Genomic DNA, 23,376 nt, shown 5'->3' on the forward strand with positions numbered 1-23,376 from the left:
TCTCATCTTCCTTGACTATTGGTTGACAGGGGTGTCGAGCTTAGGACAATAATGATGTGGATTTGAATAAAACAGTGTTTTAAAACTTAAATAGTATTTATCTGTAGTAGTCAGTTCATATAATTAGTTAAGATTTTCTTCTGCTCTCACATATTCTCCAATGTCGGCCTGGTGGAAGCAGATTGTGGATAGAGGATCGGCGTGTTTACACTCGGCAGTAGACTTTCCTACCACGCCGAATCCGAGTGGCAAGTCTGACATAGAGAGAACTATCACACCCTGGTGTTTGGGTGTGTTTTCTGTTATTCTTCCTAGACCTGAAGAAAGAAAGAAAGAAAATTCAAATTAAAGTTAATTTTTTTAACCTTTCCCTAACCTTTTTTTAACCAAATGACCCCAGCACCTACTTGTATATGGCATCAGGAGAATAAAACGTTGGAAGTGTTTATGACCGTGCAATATTCATGTTTTCGCGTACACATATTTTACTCATTTGCGTATTTTATTCATTTTTGTTAGTTTGCCCAATGCTTATGTACATAAAGTGAAATTGACCAAATCGGTCTATGGGGGATTCGAATCCCCCCCTTCGGTCCGGCTAGGTTAAAATATCGCAAAAAATAGTGTATATTTTAAGTAAGTGTACTATTAACTTATTTACTAGAATATCCACACTCATTAGTGTTTAGGGAACTTCATCAGAACACTACAAATGCAGGGTATTTTGATCACCCGTTACATGGGAGGTGAGGTGTTCTTACACTTCAGATGCTAGCCCGACTGTGAAATAAAACAAGATGGACATTTTGTTAGTATTGCCAGGGTTACAATTTTTTTTACCAGGCTTTCTATTAATAAGCTTTAGTATAATATTAAACAGTATTAATTTACTTACTTGTAAAATTTGTCTCAAAGTAAATAGTCATTAAGAGTTAGCCAGTAGATAGACTTTAAAAAATAAAAAAAATAAGTATAACGTACAGCGCCTTTGAAGTGATTAATCACGAAAACGGCGCTATAAAAATTGACAAAATTTATTACTATTATTAATTACTTAATAATTATTTAATCAACAATGTTTTGAGTTTGTCCAAATTTTTGAAGACAAGAACTGGATTGAACCCTCCAGGGAGCTGTTAATATTAACATATTACAACAGAGATGAAGAACATTATTAAATATAATTCAACCATATGAATCTCACCAACAAAAATAAAGGTTTCAGTTCCTTAACTTAACAAACATCAACTGATGGAAGAATCAAAGGAATATAGATGCTCAAATATAGGCAGAATGGTGAATGTTACACAGTGTGTAAAGTGGGCACGTAAACCAGTATAAAAGTACCTGTTAGTTTTACCACTAATAACTTAACATAGCACAAATTTAACTTATATTTATTTATTTATTAAGAAAATCATAGTCTTAATATAAATACAAGGTACAAAAGAACAATTTTAAAAAGTAAGACCAATTACAGATTTCACATTATTTTATTATGAATGCAGGAGGAGAGGGAAAAAAATAATTAAATTCTAAAATAAATATTAAATAAAAAGTACATAAAAGGGAGAAGACATTGTATAGCTCCAACTCTGATTTCCTTCCCTCTCTCCTATTTCATTTGTGTTGTGATAATATTGTTCGCGGTCTGGCAACATTACGCGGCCACTTCACGCAGGCGGGATGTCGTGCAGGGGGGTGGGGGCAATTGGGAAATTTTTGGACACAGCGCAATGTATGCACACTTGGTTCTACGCGCCTTCTGGTATTAAGATTCACTTACCACTTTTGATAACATGGTGACCATACAGGTATTGCTGTTCTGAGCTCGGTTTTAACCATATCTTGTACTTGGCATAAGGACTGATGTAGTTGAGTGATGTTATATGCAATATGAACTTATTTGATTTGGTGAATTTTCCAAAACAAGTGCCTGCGGAAATGAGATGACCCGGGCCGGCTGTCTGCGCGAGTCCTAGAATCTTCTCCGACACATAATACACCCTGTCTTTCTTCTCTCTGAAGCAATACGTTCCGTCGGGTCTGTCGATCAAAAGTCGTACATTCGCGCCGATACTAAAAACGTAATTATCAATTAATACGCAATAAAACATCGTAAATACTAAGTGCTTTTTTTTCAATTGGGTCTAAACATACATCTGCATCAATCGACTACTTCGAACAATACAAATATTATCAGAAAATGTTTTAAGCCGTTTGTTATAACCTAAAAAAACTTACTATTTTGAGAGTTTTTCAAATAGAATCTTGGTTCTTTCGTCGGTAAGTCGCTTCATTGTGGAATTATTTAAGTACTATATTAAAATATAAATATTTTATCAGATTGATAACTGAAATCACAAATGCTAATGTAAAATGTAATATATCATAAAAACAACGCTGATTTTTGGCAAATGTCGAACGCACATGTAGAATTTTTGACAACTGACAACCACTTTTAAAATGTCGCCATACTTAATATTTTCGATGCAGTTAGGGTAAGAACTATTTTATTTTCAATGATGGCTATAAATGACACAGAAATACCTATAAAACAACGTCAGCCATCTTGGATTTACTGTCATCGTTACACGTCAGCTAGTGCCGACGGATGTTAGTAAATTAAGTGAATTACCTATTTTGATTTAATAAAAATCCAAGTATATTCCCTGAAATGGTAAGAAATCCAATTTTCATACTTACATTTGCAGTTCATAACTGTTTGATACATTTTTTCACAAAACAAACAAGAATTGCACCAATGTCGTTTTTGTTGTCATTGCTTCGAAATTGATAAGTATGTTTGAGATTTTTGTTTCTTTTATTCAAGGTGTTGATAGCTGCTACGGTATGCACCAAATCTGGGGCAGGTAATATGACGTTTTATATTATGAAATGAAAAATTAATCATCATTTTGTGTACGGTTAACTAGTCGCCTTGTGTCGGCGTTTGACTATTATTTCACACGTATTCAACTATTTTACGACTGAGTAACATATTAGGTACTTTTTAAACTCAAGCCGAATGACGTTTTGGTCTCTAAAATAACTATTTTAATTACTTTTGTAGCTCTGCTGTCCCGTCAATTTGTGGAAATGACCAAGGTTCGCATTGAAGGTCTCTTGGCCGCCTTTCCCAAGTTAATGACTGCTGGTAAACAGCACACATTCGTGGAAACTGACTCTGTCAGGTAAGATCATATATGTTTTATTTGTTTTGTTGGTCATATATAAAGTTAACCGTTACTGTGGAGAAATAGGCAGACAAGGTGTACTGTGGGCGAACTGCTGGTGTATTACTGACTATTGAGATTTTTTTTTTAATACGTGCGCCAAGGAAAATAAGTTTCGTAATGACTGTAAATAATAAATAAAAAAATCTTTTAAAATAAAAAATGGGAAAATATTATGGAATGCTGAGATAAGCATTATCGACGAAATCAAGAAATGAGCTCTGCATTGGTTTGGACACGTAGAGCGAATGGACAGCGAAAGAATGGCTAAAAATATTTACAATGCGAATGTTGATGGATGTAGAAATAGAGGAAGACCGAAAAAGACGTGGCATGACCAAATCCAACAAATACTTGAACATGGACATGTCAAAAGTCGGAATAATCAGGGCACGTGTATGAGAAGATGTATGAATGTATACATTCTATCTATAAGACATAACCCCTACAATACATCACATACAAACAATATAATCACTAGATCTTCAACACAAAGACAGCTTAAACAAATACAAACTAATACCTCTTTCGGACAAAGGGATTTTGAGTATTATTTAATTAAAATCTATAACCTACTTCCACTATCTATTAAAACAATTAGTAACGAGAAAATGTTTAAAAAGGCCATAAAAAAAATGTTTAGTGGAGCTAGGTAAAAGTAAAATGGATTGTCTCATTCGCCCAAACCAATATTGAATCAATCGCTCCACAAGTGTATAGCTTATGTTAGGGTTTGTTTTTTTCATTGTGCGTTTTGTAATGTAAATAATGTAGATGTACATATATACCTAGTTTTTAAAACTGTCTTAATATTTTGTTAATTATCTCTGTTCATTAAGTTAGTTTTCTTTGTTTATTCTCAAATGTAAAAACATTTCAAAAAAGTATATTGTTAAAAGTGTCCTCGGCACGGGTAACCCCAGTGAGGTCACATTATTTTGTTTATTAATTATAGTTTGTAAGAGAAAAATGAATATGAATAAATAAAATTTAAAAATCCTCTCTGCCTCCGGGGAAACGGCGTGGTGGTTTGTTGTTATTGAAAACAACATGATGTTCCTTATTTTCATCGTCTCTCCTTTATTTTATTTATCAAATCCTCTAAACACAAAACGGGAGCTGGAAACCCTAACCATAGTAAACACCTTTCAAAAACAGACGCCGCAGCTCTATGGGTTTCAAAATCGAACTGTGTTTTTTTATTTAAATAATACATATCTTAGATATTGACAATGATATTATTTTTTTCCCCTGTTATATATTCATGTTCCCAAGCAGGGGGATGACGATGTCCATTTCCAAATCTGACCAGCAGAGTAACTTTAGATTTAAACATTTCTGTGGATACTCTCATTGGTACCTTGAGAATAACTTTTATGATGTCCTTTTGTTTATTTATTTAACTTTTTGTACATAATGTTATTTGTACATTGGCGGGCTTATTGCCAAATGGCAATTTCTTCCAACCAACCAATAAAATAAAAGTTTAATTTTTATAATTCAAGTTACAGAACATATTCAATAGAAAAAAAGAATAAAAAGCTAAAGATATATTAAAATAGAAATGAACGTAATGAATTACCTTAAATCAAAACTATTACTCAATGGGATAAAGGAAAAAAAGAGGAAGGAGGAATGGAGGAAAGATTAAGGAAGAGAAAAGAGATGTTTCTTCAGACGTGATTTAAACAGAGATAATGTAGTAACATCTTTGATGGTGGATGGGAGATGATTCCACAGTCGAGCCGCATGGACACTATATGAGTTAGAGAAAAAAGAGGAATTTTGTGCTTTAATAATTAATTTTAGATGATTCTTAATTCAAATTAATTCTTCCATCTGTTGTTTTTTGTGAAGTAAGATTCATCTTACTGAATTATTTCACCTACTACGAGGCAACGCCTGATAATATTTTCAAATTTTTATACTTATTCTTGGACCAGAAAAAAGCATTGTGTAATTAAAGGTAAATATATTGTCCAGGTATGTATACCAGCCACTAGACAAGCTGTACATGCTCCTTATCACCACCAAGGCCAGCAATATCCTCGAGGATCTGGAGACTCTCCGACTCTTCAGCAGAGTGGTAAGTTTTCTGAACCTACTTAAAAATATAAATATTTTGCCTAAATTATTATTTGGATAGTAAATCATTGCACCAATGTGCCGATTGTGTCACATCGGAAACTCAAAACAGGATCTTATCTTTTTTGGAGTAAGTCATTTTAGATTTCAACAATAACCAAAATAGACAATGTCTCGGTGGTTTTTCCATCGTAGCTTTAATATTATATTTTTTTAGAGATAATAAATATTTGCGTTTTTACCCAATTATTTAATTTTGAAGGGCATTTTCAAAGAGTTGTAAATAACTCACTATTAGAAAATGGTAATCAAGTTAGGGTAGAGTGGGATTCGAACCACGGTCCTTTGAGCCGCGAGTCCGAGACACTAGCCACTAGATAATAATATGAGGCCCTCAGTTCGCTCAATGCTAAAAATAGTATCAAAAGCGGGGTCAACTGCATATTTAATACTTAATAAAAATATCGTTTCTTGTTATGTTAACCTTTAGGTTAATCATCCAAAGTGTTAATGGCACCAAATTATATCAAATAAAATATATTTTTTGTAAATATTTAAATAAAAAAGTGCAATTACAGATATCCGAAATTTTCTCAAAAAGACGTATTAGATTTTTGGCCATCTTTGATACTGAGGGCCTCATATATAAAATATTAGTAATAAGCACCTACTGACAAACTGCAGCTATGCAGTTCAGTATAACTTGATCATCGTAATTTTTTTGTAGAATATATATAAAAATAAAATTAAAAAGAAAAAAATGGAACTTGTGTAAATGCTGTGTATTTAATTATTGTCCTAAATTTTAGATTCCCGAGTACTGCTCTATTCTCAGTGAGACGGAGGTTCTGGATCAGGCTTTTAACCTCATTTTCGCATTTGACGAGATTGTGGCTCTGGGATACAGAGAAAGTGTCAACCTAGCTCAAGTATGTGTAAAATATTATGATGTATTATCTTTTGAAATTTTAAAATAATTTTTCATTATTAGTCCCTTAATTATTTAAATCTTACACAAAATCAAATGTTTTTAAAATAGACGTTCATCCATTAGTACTCCTGAGGGATGTGACAATCACCGATTCTAAACATGCATGGGCCGATGCACAAATTGTTTTAGAATGAAAACTCATGCCTGAAGCCAGCTGTTGTGTTAAATAAGTGTCTATATTTCAGATCAGAACATTTGTAGAGATGGATTCCCATGAGGAGAAAGTCTACCAAGCTGTTAGACAGGTGAGTCCCATTTAACCTTTCCCTTACTGTCCTAAATATACCCGCGCGTTACGGTGCTGTTTAGTCTCTACACATTAAAAAATAAGAGATTTAAAAAGGGAAAAATGGAATATTTATAGGGAATGGCTTTTATTAACCATAATTTAATTCGAAGATGATAATATTTCAAAACGTGAAAAAACCATTGGGTATTGCTAACGACTCGGGCGAAACGTGCACCCTCGCCAACTTCCCGAGAGCTACTGAGTTGCCATATGGTACTGGACTACGTGACTGACTGATAGTATACTTTTGATGATATTTGTAATTTATCCCCGATTTCCGATAAAATGCTTTTTTGTGCCTAATAACTAATAACCTAATAAGTACTTATTATTTAATAACAAATTATTTCAGTGGATACGTAAATGTGTAATGGAGGAATACTGAAAATCTAAACCCAATATTTATTATATTTACAAAGATATTATAGTTATTAGACGCAATGTGTACTGGCTACACATCACCGGGGAGGGAGGGTTAAATGTATTAGTTAGTTCATAAATATTGCATTCAACATCACTGCGCTGTCATTGCTCTTTTCACTGTAATTCAGTTACAAAAATCCATTTCAATTGAGGTGTTAAAATAAAAGATCCTTATCGATTGATTTGGTGTTTATTTTGTAGAACTCCATATTTAAACTTATAATATTAGAAATTAAACACTGATTTGAGTCTACTGAACACTTTATTTTATTTTTACAAATAAAAAAAAATTGTCAGTGTTTGATTTCTAATATTATAAGTTTAAAAGATTTTTCTTGGAGATATAAACTGTCTTGTTCGTTTCCACATCCGCTCCTAAGTGGACCAAGTGAATCCCGCATTTCTTAGTTGCTCCGAATAAAGCCGAAAGATCGTCATCGACGGCCCTCCAGGATAGCGGGAGTCCACAGGCTCAAGGAAGAGACTCGGGTTAAGGTTCTCCCGATAAATGAAAGCTGAATGAAGACTTAATTTATTTCTTTATTTATACTTTTACATTGTTTGTATTCTTTTTTTTATACAGAATAATGTTCTCTCACTGGGATGTCCCGTGCCGAGGAAAACATTTTACAAAATGTGAAATATGCCTAAGATTAGCTATTTAACAGAGTTAACATAATAATAACAATAAAAAAAACGTTATTAATTAACTATTCCAATTAACCTAATTATAATTCACATAATAAACAATAAAAAACAAAAATATTCATAAAAAACATAACTGATTTATATAGACCAATCATGATTTTATAAGAAAGCGGTGCCATTATCTAGTGGCCATGATATCGTAAGGGTGCATTAAAAATGTTCCCAAACTGTTCACACCGTTATGACAACCCGTCTTACAAATGACGGCATCGCTGTTTGTTATTCTATTTAAAATCAACCCTCTCTAGAAGACCTGCGCTGTCTGATTTGTTTTAATGACCTTATCCACTCCATCATGACTGGTGCAAGATGACGGCATTTCTCTTTTAGGAAACCATAGCTTTAACGATGCCAAGCTCGCCTATTCTTTTTTAATTTTAGATAGTAAATGTTATGTTAATTGTGGCTGGATTAATTTGGATTACAGAATTATATCGACACGGCTCATGACTGTCAAATTAAATAACATAGAAAATATATTAAAAAGAAGGGTTCTGAAATTTCCGCTAAATGTGCATTTCGTCTAAAGCCTTTCTTGATCAATGGAGAAAAAAATGTTAATCCACTTACACGGTACACCCAAGTAATATTTTTAGCTACCGTTGGCGTTGACCACAGATTAGTCATGCCATAGAAAGTTGACAGATTTGTAGTCCGCGATCGATGAGCAAACGGGGCACGTTCTAACATATTATGTAACCCGTTACAGAGTTTAATATAAATTTAGATTGACAATGTTTTGAGTATGTCCAAATGTTTGTAGACAGGCTGGATTTCCTCCCTTGGGAGTTATTTAGATTTAAATTTGTTGCAACAGGAAGGGAAAACATTTTTAAAAACGTAATATAGAAGTCTAGGCATTTACAGGGCTTATGACCTCTCATTGGCTGGTTTAAGTGCCCAATTTACACACTGTGTAGCATTCACCATTTTGCCTATGTTTAAGCATCCATATTACCCTAACTCTTCCATCTGTAAAATTTTGTGAATCGAAAGAGCTTAAACCTTTATTGTGCAGATGAGATTCATCCGACTGAACCATTTCACCTACCATGCAACGCTTGAAAAGAATTTTTCAATTTTTTTACTTCTTATACCAGCTAGTTTAGGCAATGATGTTTTGAGTATGTACAAATGTTTGTAGAAGAGTTAGGGAAATGTGGATGTTCAAACACAGGCAGAATGATGAATGTTACGCAGTGTGTAAAGTGGCCACTTAAACTAGCCAATGACAGCTCATAAGCCCTGTAAATGTTATCCGTCTCTGTTGCAACAAATTTAAACCTAAATTTAGATTATTATCAATATTCTGAAAGATCCTACTACTGTATATGTTATCCGTAACAAAATAATTTCTTTTTTTTTCTTATAGACACAAGAGCGCGAGGCTAGAAACAAGATGAGAGAAAAGGCAAAAGAACTGCAGAGGGAACGTCTCGAGAATGTAAAGAAGGGAGGACCAATCACAAGTTAGTATTTTTAAATATTTTTGTTGGCTGTTTTAAAACGATTGTTTATTTAAATATGCACCGAATTCAAGATTTGTTTAGTTACATAACCATTTCAGATTATTTACTCAGTTTTTTAGCTCATGGGTTGAGAACTTGCGACATTATCTTTTTTTAGAGAATGTGCTGAATGGTTGGTATTGTCCGGGAGCCCAATGTCTGTGGGTGTGTCATTTTTCATCATATTAAATGAGTAACTTGTTTATTGCCAAAAAAACATTGCTTTTTTGTTTGAGTAGACCGATAGGAACACTCACTGTCTTTAAAATGGTTTTTAGTTATGTAGAGGAAGTACTTTCAAGGCATACTCCAGGCTTAATATAAAGCAATGGGTTTTTTTTAATAAACACTGAAATCAATGATAAATATTTTTTGTTTTAGATTCCTCGCAGGCAATTTCCAGCAGCTCGATGACCAACTTTTCAGACTTACAGTCTCACATCTGTGAGATTCGTGTCAACACAAATTACAATCCTCAGCCGACTATCACTAAGGAGTAAGTAAAAATATATTTTCTCTTCTTTAATTATTTATGCCATCAGTCTTTTCTGTGCGATACTCAGCAAAAGGATATTTTTACAAATCGGAAAAAACATTGAATATTTATAGCGGATTTTTACAATGAGGAATTCCAGTCCAACTCGGAATTAAATTTTAAAAATGTTTTCGTGTACACGTGAATATTTAAAAAAATTGGAGTAGGATGAAATATCTCAAAAACGCACGCAAAAATAAATAAAAAAAAGTATTTATTTTAAAATCGTAAATAATGATGTCACTCCTTATATCTACGTGTAGTATTTCCGGTTTCCGCTTTAAAGCCCCCGCACCTTGTAAGGAACGTTTTGACCATAGAAAAAAAAAAGTATAGTTTGACATTTCAACCAGAGATTATGTCAACTTTCTAGGTTTTTCTAAATCGAAACGTTCGTAAAAACAACCATAACATAGAAATGAGCAAATTACGATCAACTAAATGAAGTAATAAAGCAATATTCCATAGATTCTTGTCAGGTCAGTGAAAGTAAGAACGCCAACCGTTTCATGGCGTCACTACTGAAAAGTGACACACTGATTACAGTCATTTGGCGCGGTATTTGATAAATGTAACTTTAAAAAATCATATCTTTGTAAATAACGCACAAAAAAATATTTTTGCTTAGTTAAATAGTACGCTAATAGAAAAAAAATAAATTAGAAAACAGTGGAATTCCTCATTCTAACGATATAACTATCAATGCATAAAAAAACAAATTTTCATTTATAAATTTCGTATTTAAAAATGAGCATATATGAAATGGCACGCAGTTGGCGTCAAATCATTTGACATCTCACATTGTGCTCGCCGAGTCCGCATTTAACAAACATTACCTTGAGGTATTTTATTACGAAAATGGCGCTATATAAGTTATCCACAATAAATACAAGTCCAAGTCTGGCGCGGTAAGGTAATACATGCTGTTTGTCCCATAGGACGCCAAACGTCTCGTTTTCAGATAATTCAAAATATGCATATTTTAAACCATATTTAAGAGAAGAAAGAAGAGAGAAAGACAGCTTTAAATACTGGGAGTTCACGTAACTGAGGATGAAAGCATGCATAATTTTGTGAAATATCACTTCAAGGGCGCTTTACAATTGTATACTTACATTCTAACTAAGCTAAAGTTGTGGAATTAATTCTGGACACTTGTAGAAATTCTTTAAAATTCCGCATTTATTCACTATTCTATCTTTATTTTATTCTTTTAATATATGTAATTATGAAAATTTATTAAATAAATGTATGTTTATGTAATAATATTTAATTTTTGATTTTTGCTATTATTTAATTATGTATGTGCTTCCACTTTCCATTGTGTTGTATCCCAACTCAACACAGGGCCCTTGGCCTCATAGAGTTTGGGATATGTTATTATTGTATTTTTTTGTAATATGTATGTATTTGTATGAATAAAAAAATAAAATAATTACGTGTTACTAATAACTAAATTATTTTTTTATTGAATTGATCTGTTTCCAATGCATCTTATTTAGCAAATATTTATTGCAGGAAATCTCGCAACGCCATGAAACTGGGATCCAAGAACCGCGATGTGGACAGCTTCGTTGACCAGCTGAAAAGCGAGGGAGAGGTAGTGCAGGCCGGTACTCCAGGAGCTCGGGGAGATGCCGTCAGCCACGCTCCCGTAAGGGCGGAAAACACTCAAGAGTAAGTCAATTGGATATATTTATTTATTGATTCATAAATTTTTTTCACATTATAAACAATGATTAGAAATGAAAATAATGTGCACTGGGTTTATATAAAATTTTCAGTTCGAAGGCGAATAAATTTCTGGTGTCTATAAAGTGTTCCGCTATTGTAGATTTGTCAGGGTGCCCAAGTTTACACGCTCTTTTGTGTTCGTCAATCCTTTTCTTTGCTGTGCGGCCTGTTTGTCCTATGTACACTTTACCACATCCTTGGCAACCTAGTCTATAAACGTCGGAACAAATCCAACACACGCGGTATTACCTAAAAAAGAAACATATTGATAACAGTGACCGTGAAAACCTTCGCACCATTAAAAACCTCGTTTGTGGGACACTGGACTCATATATGTAACAAAATACTGTTTGTCTAACTTGTAAAACTCGTAAATCCCAAACTTACCTTTTTTCAGTGAGGGTAAAAACTATTACTTTGGTAGCGAATTGTAGCTTTTTAAAATATTTTTTTAATAAATCATCCAACACTATATGGGTATACAGGTTTTGCACACGTATTTATTTACGTATTTGACAATTGTATTCAGGAGAAGAAAAAAAAGGGCATCGTGTATCTCAAAAATCGAAAAATGCAATGAGCTCGTTTTAACTGAGTAACTTTCAAAACCACAAAATAATAAATAAGATTCATTTTAAATGTTTCAGTGTTCACTTGAAACTAGAAGATAAACTCTCTGTGAGGATTGGCAGAGACGGCGGAATACAGAACTTTGAACTCACAGGTATTATTTTTTGTTAATATTTATTTTAATTTTATTTATATTCTTTAGTTAGTTTGTTACATTCGTAAATCAACTCATTTTCACACTTATTTTTATTACTATACCATTTACTTAATTTTACTATCAGCCCAAGGGGCGTTTACAAAAATAATACAGGTAAGTACAAACATAGTGATAATTTTAAAAATAAACAATACAATTTTGTATTTTTTTAAGACATGTAAAAACCAAAAAAGCATACTGCATTGCAAAATCAAAAGTAAAACTTTGCATAACATTAATAGTTAGGTATAAAAATATGTATTAAAAATAAACAGTAGGTATAAAGAATTAAAATGGTATTTACAAATTAATATTGTAATAAAAATTAAATAACAGTAAGTGCATTAGATAATAATGGTACATATATAAAAAATATTTTTAAAAGTAATTACAGAAAGAGCATAAGACAATAATAATACATATCAAAAACAGAAAAAAAAATTGAAGGAAAAAGGAAATTTTATATCGACTTCAATAATTAGCTTTAAATAATGCACTTAAGAATGTTTTGAAATGAATAATTTTTTGTTTTAAAAATGTCCATATCACAAGTAAATTTGTTGGCTAAGGAATGTCAACGCGGAATCGGAGAGTGCCGTGCATAGTTAGTATCTACGTATGTAGTTAAGATTCACAACAATCGAACTCTGAATTTAAAATTTAAAATTACATTAAAAATTGTACAATCTTCTATCAAATAAAATAAAATTAAACATTGATGATATATTTTTAAGTTTTAAGTGTTGATTATTAATATTGCTTCTTTTGTTGTCCTCTCCAGGGTTACTGACTCTGCGTATATCGGATGAACAGTTTGGCCGAATTCGAGTTCACATCAACAATGAAGACACAAGAGGAATTCAGCTGCAGGTAAGTGCCCGACAGCCATACATTTTAATATCTTGTTACGATTCTACGATCTAAAATGTCAATCCTCCTCCTTGACATCACTCCTCTTTCGTAATAGACAATTCAGTAATAAACAAAGTACTGTATTCTTGTTCTGAGAAGACGGGGGTCAGTGATATTATAAGCTCCCGACGTCACTGCGACCCGTGTAGATCTGTTATTTTATTTTATTTTATTTATTTTATTGAAATAAACGGCACTTAGTGCCTTTTACATATTAGTTACAAATACAATTAAATATACATACATGTAAGCTTAATTTAAGTAATACAGAGCATTTAAAACAATATTATTAATTTAGAAAGTCCAAGAAATATAAACTATATAAAAGAATAAAATATTACCAGTTGTAAAATTATCGATAAAAAAAGATAATTTGGTATTAGAGATGCTTTGAACCAGTTAAAAAAAATAACAAAGAAGACAATTTTGAATAACATTAAAAATATACATTTATATGTATTATTATTGAAAACTAATATTTAGGTAAATAGTATATGTTTATGTAGAAAAATATACAATGATGTAAAAAAAATGATAAAGAGAAATATTTTTTACTTATAAATTAATTAAGAAAGAAAAGAAACGAAAAAAGAAAAAAAAACACTAATAAAGAAGTTTAAAACAATTTTTTAACAAAAGTAACAAATAGTTACTTAGAACTATTACCAATAAAATAAAGAAGAAGAGCCGTTCTATATGTAATAAATTTCATGTGAAATGAGTCACCAACGTCCTGGTACTTATTGCCTAGAGAGTGAAGTCTATTGATGACTGCATTTTTACCATATGATGTCGAAGTATTGTTGCCACAGTATTGGTAGGTTTGCCGAGTTGTCCTTTTTGGTACATTAAAACTAATTAGTGATAAAAGTGCAGGGGTGTCAAACATGGAATGGATTATTTTATATAAATTTAATAAATCAGTTATAACTCTCCTGTCACTTAGTCTTAATAATTTCAAAATAAACAGTAACAAATCATAATTTAAAAATTCAATACCAACACCTAATTTAAAATTTATAAATTGCAAAAACTTATTTTGGACCTTTTCAATACAATATTGGTGCCTAGAATAATGAGGAGCCCAGATTGTAGAGTTGTACTCCAAAATGCTTCTTACAAGTGACGTGTACATTATTTTAAGTGCACCAATATCTTTGAAATATTTAGTGGTTCTGATAATGAAACCCAACATTCTTAGAGATCTATTACCAATGCTATTAATGTGACCAATAAATGATAAGGCAGTTATGACAGGTTTCCGTAAATTAGCTCTCGCCTTCCGAGCCTCTCCAAGATCTTTAGATAGCCTGGCTACTGCGTGGAGGGCGAGCATTCTTATATCGTTAAATCTCCCCCTCCAATCTATTCCCGCGTTCAAAATTGAATAAATGGTGATTTAATTTACAGGTAAGCTATAAAAATATCATTTATTTGTACCTACATAGTAGGAACATAATATAATATAAGTGATATACGAGTATGCTATAAATTGCTATTTTTTCTGTGATACAACAACTCTCATCTATGAAATCAACTTAAACGACGTAACTTTGTGGTATATTATATTGTGTAGCTATATTATTCATTGATTTAACACATAACGTATATAATTTTTTTTTTAAAATAGCACAATGAATTCGGTCAGTATTAGGTATTCTCATTACGATTGAAATGTCAACTGACCGATTTGTTCTAGAGATGAATAATGCCAAAAACGGTCGCGTCGAGCGCCACATGTGTTGCGAGTCATATGTCAAAAGTATTATCTCAATGAAAAATAGTCCTTGGAAATAATGTTTCAAATACTGTTTTCCAAATCGAGAATCTTCAAAGAATTTGTGTAATCTACAAGTTTACTCTAGGAGAAAAATCCCGCCACTGGGTTTGATATGTTCAAAATATAGTACACTTATTTGTATAATGAAGTAAGCTGTAATCGGCTAGTTCCTTGGCTCATTGCTGGCGCTGGGCGTGCTTTATTAATATTTTTACTTATATTTGAATAAAAATACAAATGGGGTGATGATTTATAAGAAATAGTCACTGTTTGTTTTTCTGTAAATAAAGTCTCCATAAAACATTATTATGGACAGTCTATAATATAATGGTAAGCTGCGAATAATCGCTTGATTCGCCCCTGGTAAAAAACATACCTGTGCTTCAAATATCTGACAAATAGAGGTTTAATGTTGGCTCCATATTTTCAGACCCATCCAAATGTAGACAAGGAACTCTTCCGGAGTGCTGGGTGTGTTGGGCTAAAGAACCCGGCCAAGCCCTTCCCGCTGCACACCGATGTGGGAGTCCTGAAGTGGAGATATCAGACTACAGCTGATAATGCCATCCCTCTCAATGGTAAGCTTAATAAAAGAGGGACCAAAGATATTTTTGAAAAATTCAAGATTAGGACACGGAAATTGAGATTTTTGGAAATTTAAGTACACCAAATGCAGCGTACCTCGATAAACTTTTACATGAAGGTACGGTGAACAGTCTTATGCTTCTGTTGCCAGTTTCGAGACAGTAAAACATTGCAGTGCGAAAACAAGTTAAAAGCGAATATTTCACGTTGAACCTGCCAGGAATCGAACGTGCGACATCGACCATAAAAGGCGAATGTGCCAACCACTACACCATCATCATCATTCCCTTTCCGCACCTAATAGTGCATAGGGCACTGCATTGGTACACCAATCGCAGCGTATCTTTATTATTCTTGTTACATGAAGGTAAGATGATCAATCTTATGCTTCAGGTACCAGTCCAGGGACTATGAAACGTTCTTCTGTAAAAACACCCTTTTAAATAAATATTTCATATCAACCATGTCGGGAATCGAACCCGAGACTTCTTGCATGGCAGACTAACGCGCTGACCGTTACACCACGAGGCCGACAAATGTATATAACCACAAACCGACTTTTATATGTCTACCGGTTTCGAGATGTCCTGTCTCTTCGTCAGGACACTAATTAAAAAGTTGGTTTGATTAGTGTCCTGACGAAGAGACAAGTACCTCTCGAAACCGGTAGACATAGAAAACTCGGTAGGTGGTTATATACAAAGATTCAATAACATTTAGTCAAATGTTTGACCACAAAGTTAATGCTTTAAATATTAATATAAGTATTTGTGTTCTTGTTAACTAATAAAAATTGTGTAACACTTAAAACAAAGTGTTATTTTCATAATCATTTTTACAGGGACTTGTTTATTGTTAAGCATCAAGGAAGACTAATTTTTAAAATGTATCAAGCAAAGGAAGAGAAGATTGGATGAATAAATTAGCCCTAATGCAGAGTACTTGAAAAAATAGTTAATCAAATATATTTTTTAACATCAGTCCGGTTTCTTTTGGCCCCCTTGTGTATGTCTCTATCGAGTAAAATCACTCAAACCACCTAATTCCGTGTCATGAGCCGTGGCCATTCCGCATTCTTTTCTCAAAGACATTCTCGTTGTTGTAATGTCTGTCATATATGTTTTATTGTTGTTTTGTTTAGTGAACTGTTGGCCATCAGAGAATGGCCAGGGAGGCTGTGATGTAAACATTGAGTATGAACTAGATCACGGACACCTCTCACTCCAGGACCTCACTATTCTCATACCTTTGCCGTGAGTTTCAAACTTTCATCGTTTTAGTTTTTAAATGGCAGCCATTAAAGAAAAAAATAAAGGTTTCAGCTCATAGAATTAAGAATAGTCCAGAAGGAGCGTAGAATCATATTTGAATACAAAGGACTGTGTCCAATAATTCCCCCACTTAGACACACTTTCGCCGCGTGCATACTTGAAGTCACCGAGTAATATTGCCTGATCGCGAAGAATATAACCATAACACAAATGTAAGGTAAAAAAAAACGATTTGTTAATTTTTCTAAAATTTTATTTTGCACTCGGAAACATTGATTGACACAACAGAGTAGATAAGTAAAGGGTCATTTAATAAGAGTAATTGAATTAATGAACTTTGAACTTAAAATTTAATCCGAGGTGTTTTTTAATCCGAGGTTCAATTTTAATTATTTCTCTTATTATATGAGCAAAGTAGGGTAAAAAAACTTACTACTCTGGCAACACTAACGAAATGTTAATTTTGTTTCTTCGACAATCTGACAGATGGAAAAAAAAAAAAAAAATTAAGTAATGCTTTTGTTATATACACATTCATTTGCTAATTACACATGAAATGTGATTGCATCCTGTTTCTTCAAGATCCTAGCAGTATTTTTTTTTTTTTTTTTGCACCACAACAGGCCAGGAGGCCTAATTACAGTGGTGAATTACATCACAGAGCACCCAGGCTTGAGAAAAATCACATTTAAATTTTTGTGTTCTCACCGGGAATCGAACCCGGAACCTTCCGTGCGTGAGTCAAGCGTCTTGACCACTACACCACGGAGGCCGCCGAATTTCTACACTTTAAAAGAACACAACACGGCATGGTTAAATTCGAATCAGGAGTTGTGTACTGAGCGAAGAAACTAATGGGTCAAAACGTAAACCTACTCATTTATGAGTAGTTTAGTCGCCTTCTGTTTGATGTCCATATGCGGTTTCTGGACTATTCTTAATTCTATGGTTTCAGCTCTTTATGGACATTATTTAATTTTGTAACCACAAACCGTAGAGGGCGATCCCTTGAGACCAGTAAAAGAGATATAGTCGCCGTTCAGGTCAATGTCACTTACCCAAAAAACATTATTTTGAGAAATCGCAATTTGAAAGTTTGGAGATCAAGGAAAAATCAGATTTTTCCTTCTGAAACATTAAAAAATATCTAGAAGTTTTTTAACGGGGCAAGTTGGGTAAAATTTGGTTAAGTGACTTGTGCTCGTTTATAATCTGGACAATGCAAGCTGTTAGAGTTAGTGAATGGAAGGAAGTATGAGAAATAATTATTATGATGTTGTAGTTATAAATAAATATGTTTCAACCTGAGGATGGGTAATACTGATTACCCAAAAATAGTCATGTTATAATGTATTAAACTCTTGTGTGGTAAATTTACAAAGTGTTTTGTTTTATATTAATTCTAAATATTTAAACAGTAAATAATACTCGTATGTTTCAAAATGTTTTTTTTTGTTTTGATATAATAATAATATTTGGCTGATTTATATTGCACCGTTTTTGTGAAAAATCACCTCAAGGGCGGTTTATGTAAACTTACATTCTAACTAGGTTAAAGTGACATATTATATTTTCTGATTTAAAATTGGGTATGATAAACTAAAGAAGTGAGATTTTAGTTGGGATCTGAACTGACTGGATCTGAATGGACTACATTTCACATAGCTAGTTGAAATACACATCATTAGCCTTATAAATAAATGCCTAGGCTTCCGTAAATTTTGATAACTCCCTAGGGGATGGAATCCAGCCTCGTCTGCAAACATATAGATGTATTCAAATATACGTAGAGAGCGTTGGAGTAATGAACTATACATAGAGAGTAAACTCCTTAGTTTTAGAAAATTATATTTATTCCAGTGCCTGAAATATGTTCACTTAAATAAGGAATTATTTAGTAATAATTTAAATCGTATTAGCAATAGATCCGATAGTGTACTGTCAGTTCCAGGATGCAGAACTAAGTTCGCACAGAGGCACTCCTTACTCCTTACATGTTGGTCCAAGATCCTTCAATCTTCTAACTAAGGAATTACAAAACATTAAATCACTGGTACAGTTTAAAGTAGGTTTAAGGTCTTGGATTAGCATGGAAGGAACAGATAGACACCTTTTTAAAAATAAAATGCATACTGCAAATAAATCCTGTTTTCATAATAACAGCATATTTTAATTTTGTTTTTCTTTTCTTTTCGTGGCCATGTCATACCATATTTATATGCTTGAAACTTATTAATAATTAAAAAGGGAATGTCCCACGCTCAGACGCTGAAGTATTTGCGGGCATTTTTTCCAATTTATGTTATAGCTTAATTTTAAGATGTATTTTTGTAATTAAATTTTTTTATAAATATATGTATGGAAAAATAAACAAATAAAAAAAAAACAAAAATCCAAAATATTGCTAGGTAGTCGATAATGATTTTGACATACTAAAAAAATATTGATATAATTCTGTTTTTTGATTTTAGGATGAGTTGTGTGCCGATAGTAAATGAGTGTGACGGCGTCTACAATCACCAGAAGGGACGCAATATCCTACAGTGGAATGTACCTCTGGTGGACGCTTCACAGAAAACCGGCACGCTTGAATTCACGTAAGTTAAATGTTTAACCCTTAGAACTCCCTTGGTGGGAACCCCCCCGCGAGAAATAAAAATATGCTGCAGCTCCTATGGCAGGAGTCATCATCATTCCCTTTCCGCATCTAATGGTGCACAAGACACTGCATTTGTACACCGATCGCAGCGTTTCTCGTTTCGCGCCAGTCCGTCTATGAAATATATTTTAGTGTAAAAACACCTTTTTGAATCAATATTTCATGCCAACCATGTCGGGAATCGAACCTGAGACCTCTTGCATTGTAGGCATATGCGCCTGCCGCTACACCACGAAGCCTCGTCGGCTGACTATAAAAATAAACCTTTCTTGAAAAAATACTCAATAAAATAAATCTAATTTTTGCAAATGTCAACAAAAATGATCCAGATACACTTCTTAGTTTAGTTCGGTGCCGAAAATCGGCGTTTATTATAAGTAAAGCATAGTATTATTATGTTCTGTTTGTGAAACAGCGAAGATGGTAAAAAAAATACCCAATGCGTTATCTAGCCCTAAATACAATGAATGCAATTACCTACCTTATTCTGGGTTCTGGCACCTCTTTGTCTAGAACTCTAGAACTGTCGCGGCAGTCAGGTTTAGATCAGATCTTGTGGTCAGGAAGGAGGAGCACTTGACGATTACACGACACAGTGGCTTTAATAAGTTATTGATCGCAAAATTAGCTTATTTGCTATTGCGATGAGAATATAAAAGCACATGCACACAATCAGTTCAGTTGTTATTATGGGGCCGGGACAATATCGGTACCCACAGTAGGCAATTGCAACATCTTAACCAGGGCCCAGTAGGTAGCAAATAATTTTTGAACGCCTCATCCTAGTAAATATGCCATGTATATATATATATATATATATATATATATATATATATATGTGTACAAATAGAGTAAATATGGCGTAACCACAGCATTTTAATTTTGTGTAAATATAAAATACAACATATTTTTTATTAGAGGTGTCTAAAGATAATTATTACGAAATTGAATAATATATAAAAATATGATAATCTCAAGAAAAATATGGAGCTAAAAAAATCAAAACAGGCAAAGTATAATATAATCCTTTACAGGTTTCTCTACAAACAATATAAAATAAGAGAAGTCGTTTGTATAATATAATGTAATGTTTAAGCACCTTTTTAAACTTATTCTTGTTTCATTTAAATTTAAATGTCTATGTATTTTTTCTAGCGCCGCCTCCTCAGTTCCTAATGATTTCTTCCCACTCCAAGTGACCTTCACATCGGAAACTCCGTACACCAATATTTCTCCAGACACGGTTGTGGGACTTTCTGAAGGAGGCACTCCGGGAGACAGTGTTAAATTCTCCATAGAAAAATCTTTCATTCCAGAGAAATACGAAGTGGTGTAGATGCATCATTGTAACACGTAATATATAGATTGTCCTGTTGTCATAAACAGAACGCCCTCTAGAAACAACACCCATCTATATTCAACTGCAGAAAGCATCTTCTTTAGAATTATATATTGCAACCTCCTCCCGTTATTTTCTAATACACATTTAATAGCCATTATTTATTAAAAAATAAATGTAATTGTTCATTTTGACACTCAATAAATATGTTGTGCTCTCTGTATGTGGTTATAATGAACTTTTCAGTTATAGCAGTTTGGCACAGTGTACTACATTCCAAATTATATTAAATGTCATACTTTTTTCATTGAAACATTTGCGTTCCTGATTTACCTAAATATTTCGATTTTGGGGACCATTTTCAACAAGTTGTAAACAACTTACTATGAGAAAATGTAAAGTGAGTTGTGGTAGATCGGGGTGTGAGCCCCGGACCTCCGATCCGTGTATCCACAACACTAGCCACAGAACCACAACCTGAAATGCAATTTTTTGCACCCTTGACAGGGGGGTGCGATATAAAGTTCGATCGATGTTCCAGTAGTCAAGCAATCAATTTCTAGAGAATAAAATGCAAGGAAAGTTATTTACCCACAAATTAAAATACCATCTGTTAGATTATAACACCACCTTATAATTATACATCACTTTCTTCAAACCTTCACCTGATAGTTCTACTTAGGGATGTGAATCTGCAAAATGTTTATTTATTTGCGTAAATCTACTTTTCAGGGGTATGAATTGAATTTATTTATATTTTCCTTCAATAAAAACGGGGCATATTGTACAAAACGTATTTCAGTTTAAAAAAGCAACCTCATTTAACATATAAAAAAACTTCCTCCTATAAAAAATCTATAGGCAGCCATTTTGTTAGTATTTCTGTCGCAGTTAACAGGTAGGATAATAATTATAAGTTTTCAGATTGCCATTAAATTGTTAAAACATATGTCAACATTAATTATTTACTATATTTTGATTTCGTCTTTTGCTTAGTTCATATGCAAAATATTTTTTTCTTTACAACTCGTGTATTATATTTTTACAGAGGAATTTTCTATGAAAGAAAACGTTAATTGAATGTACTATTGTAACATATACACATAATATTATAATAAAATAAATATCTACTAATTTGTTTTTATTTTACTTTTGGCCAAAAAAATTCAAAACAATCATTTGTACTGGGTTGATAAGAGAAACATTTATCGCATTCTTAGTGTAATAACACGCCACTGGCTAATAGAGTCGCCCATATGCAGGAAAACCATTCTACGGTAACATACCATGAAGTTAGCTACAGATTACAGCAATACAAGTTGTAGGTACTCGGGTTGAGAATGAGCAACTTTAGCCCGACAGGAAATTGGCTACAAAAAATGTTTTCTTGCGCGCAGTAAAAATTACAGCACTTAATTGTACTGCAAAATTTCTTAAAAATGTACAAAAAAAATTACCATAGTGGTGGCGGTGCGCTCTGGTACTTTTTTATTTAGGACTACACCACTGCTTCAATGTCTTTTGGACATTTCCTAAATGAGAGACACAATTTGGACGTCTATAGATGGCATAACTGTGAATGTGTTGAAGATTTAAAAAAAAAATGCTTTTCTTTATTCATTTTAATTTATTTTTAAAAATATATACGAGTCTTTCATTAGTTAGAACAGTGCAAATTGGGCTATATTTTTTTACATAATTCCTTACATTGTAACCTAAATTACAAGTACAGAACTTCACAAAGTAAATTATAAATCTAAATTTGTTGCAACAGAGAGGGAAAACATTTTGAGAAGGGAATATGGAAGTCTAGGCATTTACAGGTCATAAGCCCTGTCATTGGCTGGTTTAAGTGGCCACTTTACACACTGTGTAACATTCACCATTCTGCCTATGTTAAAACATCCATATTTCATCAACTCTTCCATCTGTTTACTTGTGTGAAGTAAAAGAGGTGAAACCTTTATCATGTGGGTGAGATTTATCCAACTTAACCAATTCACCTACTGGGCAACGCCTGAAAACAATTTGCCAATTTTTATACTTCTTCTTACCCCGGTTAGTTAATTCAAAAATGTTTTGAGTATGTCCAAATGTTTGCAGACAGGCTGGATTTCTTTCCTAGGGAGTTATTTCGATCTAAATTTGTTGCAGCAGAAAGCGAAAACCTTTTTTGAGAAGGGAATATGGATTAACAGGGCTTATGACCTGCCATTGGCTGGTTTAAGTGACCACTTTACGCACTGTGTAACATTCACCATTCTGCCTATGTTTAAACATCCAATTTCCTTAAATCTTCCCTCGGTTTACTTTTGTCAAGTAAAAAAACTGAAACCTTTATCGTGTGGGTGAGATTCATCCATTGAAATACACATATTTGTATGAAAATGTTAAGTACCTTCGTCGGTAACCTGTTAATGAAAATGTTCAGAAAAAAAAAATTGTATGCATATTCTATTTTTCATACAGAAAACTTAATTTAACTTGTATATAAAATTGAAGATAAATGTGAACTTCTCAAATGGCATATGTCAAAAGTCATATAAAAACCATGT

General features: G+C 33.0%; 2 protein-coding genes across 2 annotated transcripts; one reads left to right on the forward strand and one right to left on the reverse strand.

Moving 5' to 3' along the window:
* Positions 1–77: 77 nt before the first annotated feature.
* Positions 78–2,583, reverse strand: LOC148285246 (60S ribosome subunit biogenesis protein NIP7 homolog). Its single transcript, XM_088227616.1, has 3 exons — positions 2,245–2,583; positions 1,787–2,079; positions 78–317 (listed from the first exon to the last, which is right to left on the reverse strand). The coding sequence occupies exons 1-3, from the start codon at positions 2,298–2,300 to the stop codon at positions 124–126; spliced, it is 543 nt and encodes a 180-aa protein (XP_088083742.1). The 5' UTR covers positions 2,301–2,583; the 3' UTR covers positions 78–123.
* On the forward strand, positions 2,541–21,955 carry deltaCOP (coatomer subunit delta). Its single transcript, XM_088227528.1, has 15 exons — positions 2,541–2,680; positions 2,834–2,873; positions 3,074–3,194; positions 5,220–5,322; positions 6,131–6,250; positions 6,498–6,557; positions 9,105–9,201; positions 9,622–9,736; positions 11,294–11,452; positions 12,157–12,233; positions 13,057–13,145; positions 15,398–15,545; positions 16,694–16,805; positions 19,295–19,420; positions 20,638–21,955. The coding sequence occupies exons 1-15, from the start codon at positions 2,678–2,680 to the stop codon at positions 20,816–20,818; spliced, it is 1,551 nt and encodes a 516-aa protein (XP_088083654.1). The 5' UTR covers positions 2,541–2,677; the 3' UTR covers positions 20,819–21,955.
* Positions 21,956–23,376: the final 1,421 nt, after the last annotated feature.

Source organism: Micrasema longulum, unplaced genomic scaffold (assembly GCF_059751315.1).
Source record: "Micrasema longulum isolate JH-2025_06_02 unplaced genomic scaffold, ASM5975131v1 h1tg000044l, whole genome shotgun sequence".
Lineage (NCBI taxonomy): Eukaryota > Metazoa > Arthropoda > Insecta > Trichoptera > Brachycentridae > Micrasema > Micrasema longulum.

What these genes read in the sequence shown, in the direction of transcription:
- LOC148285246 (XM_088227616.1), bottom strand. Translation starts at nt 2,300, where the DNA reads ATGAAGCGACTTACCGACGAAAGAACCAAGATTCTATTTGAAAAACTC. An exon ending in TTTGAAAAACTCTCAAAATA is followed by an intron (nt 2,080 to 2,244) that starts GTAAGTTTTTTT and finishes TTACGTTTTTAG; the next exon opens with TATCGGCGCGAATGTACGAC. An exon ending in TCACCATGTTATCAAAAGTG is followed by an intron (nt 318 to 1,786) that starts GTAAGTGAATCT and finishes TTCTTTCTTCAG; the next exon opens with GTCTAGGAAGAATAACAGAA.
- deltaCOP (XM_088227528.1), top strand. An exon ending in ACAGAACTTTGAACTCACAG is followed by an intron (nt 12,234 to 13,056) that starts GTATTATTTTTT and finishes TGTCCTCTCCAG; the next exon opens with GGTTACTGACTCTGCGTATA. An exon ending in TAATGCCATCCCTCTCAATG is followed by an intron (nt 15,546 to 16,693) that starts GTAAGCTTAATA and finishes TGTTTTGTTTAG; the next exon opens with TGAACTGTTGGCCATCAGAG.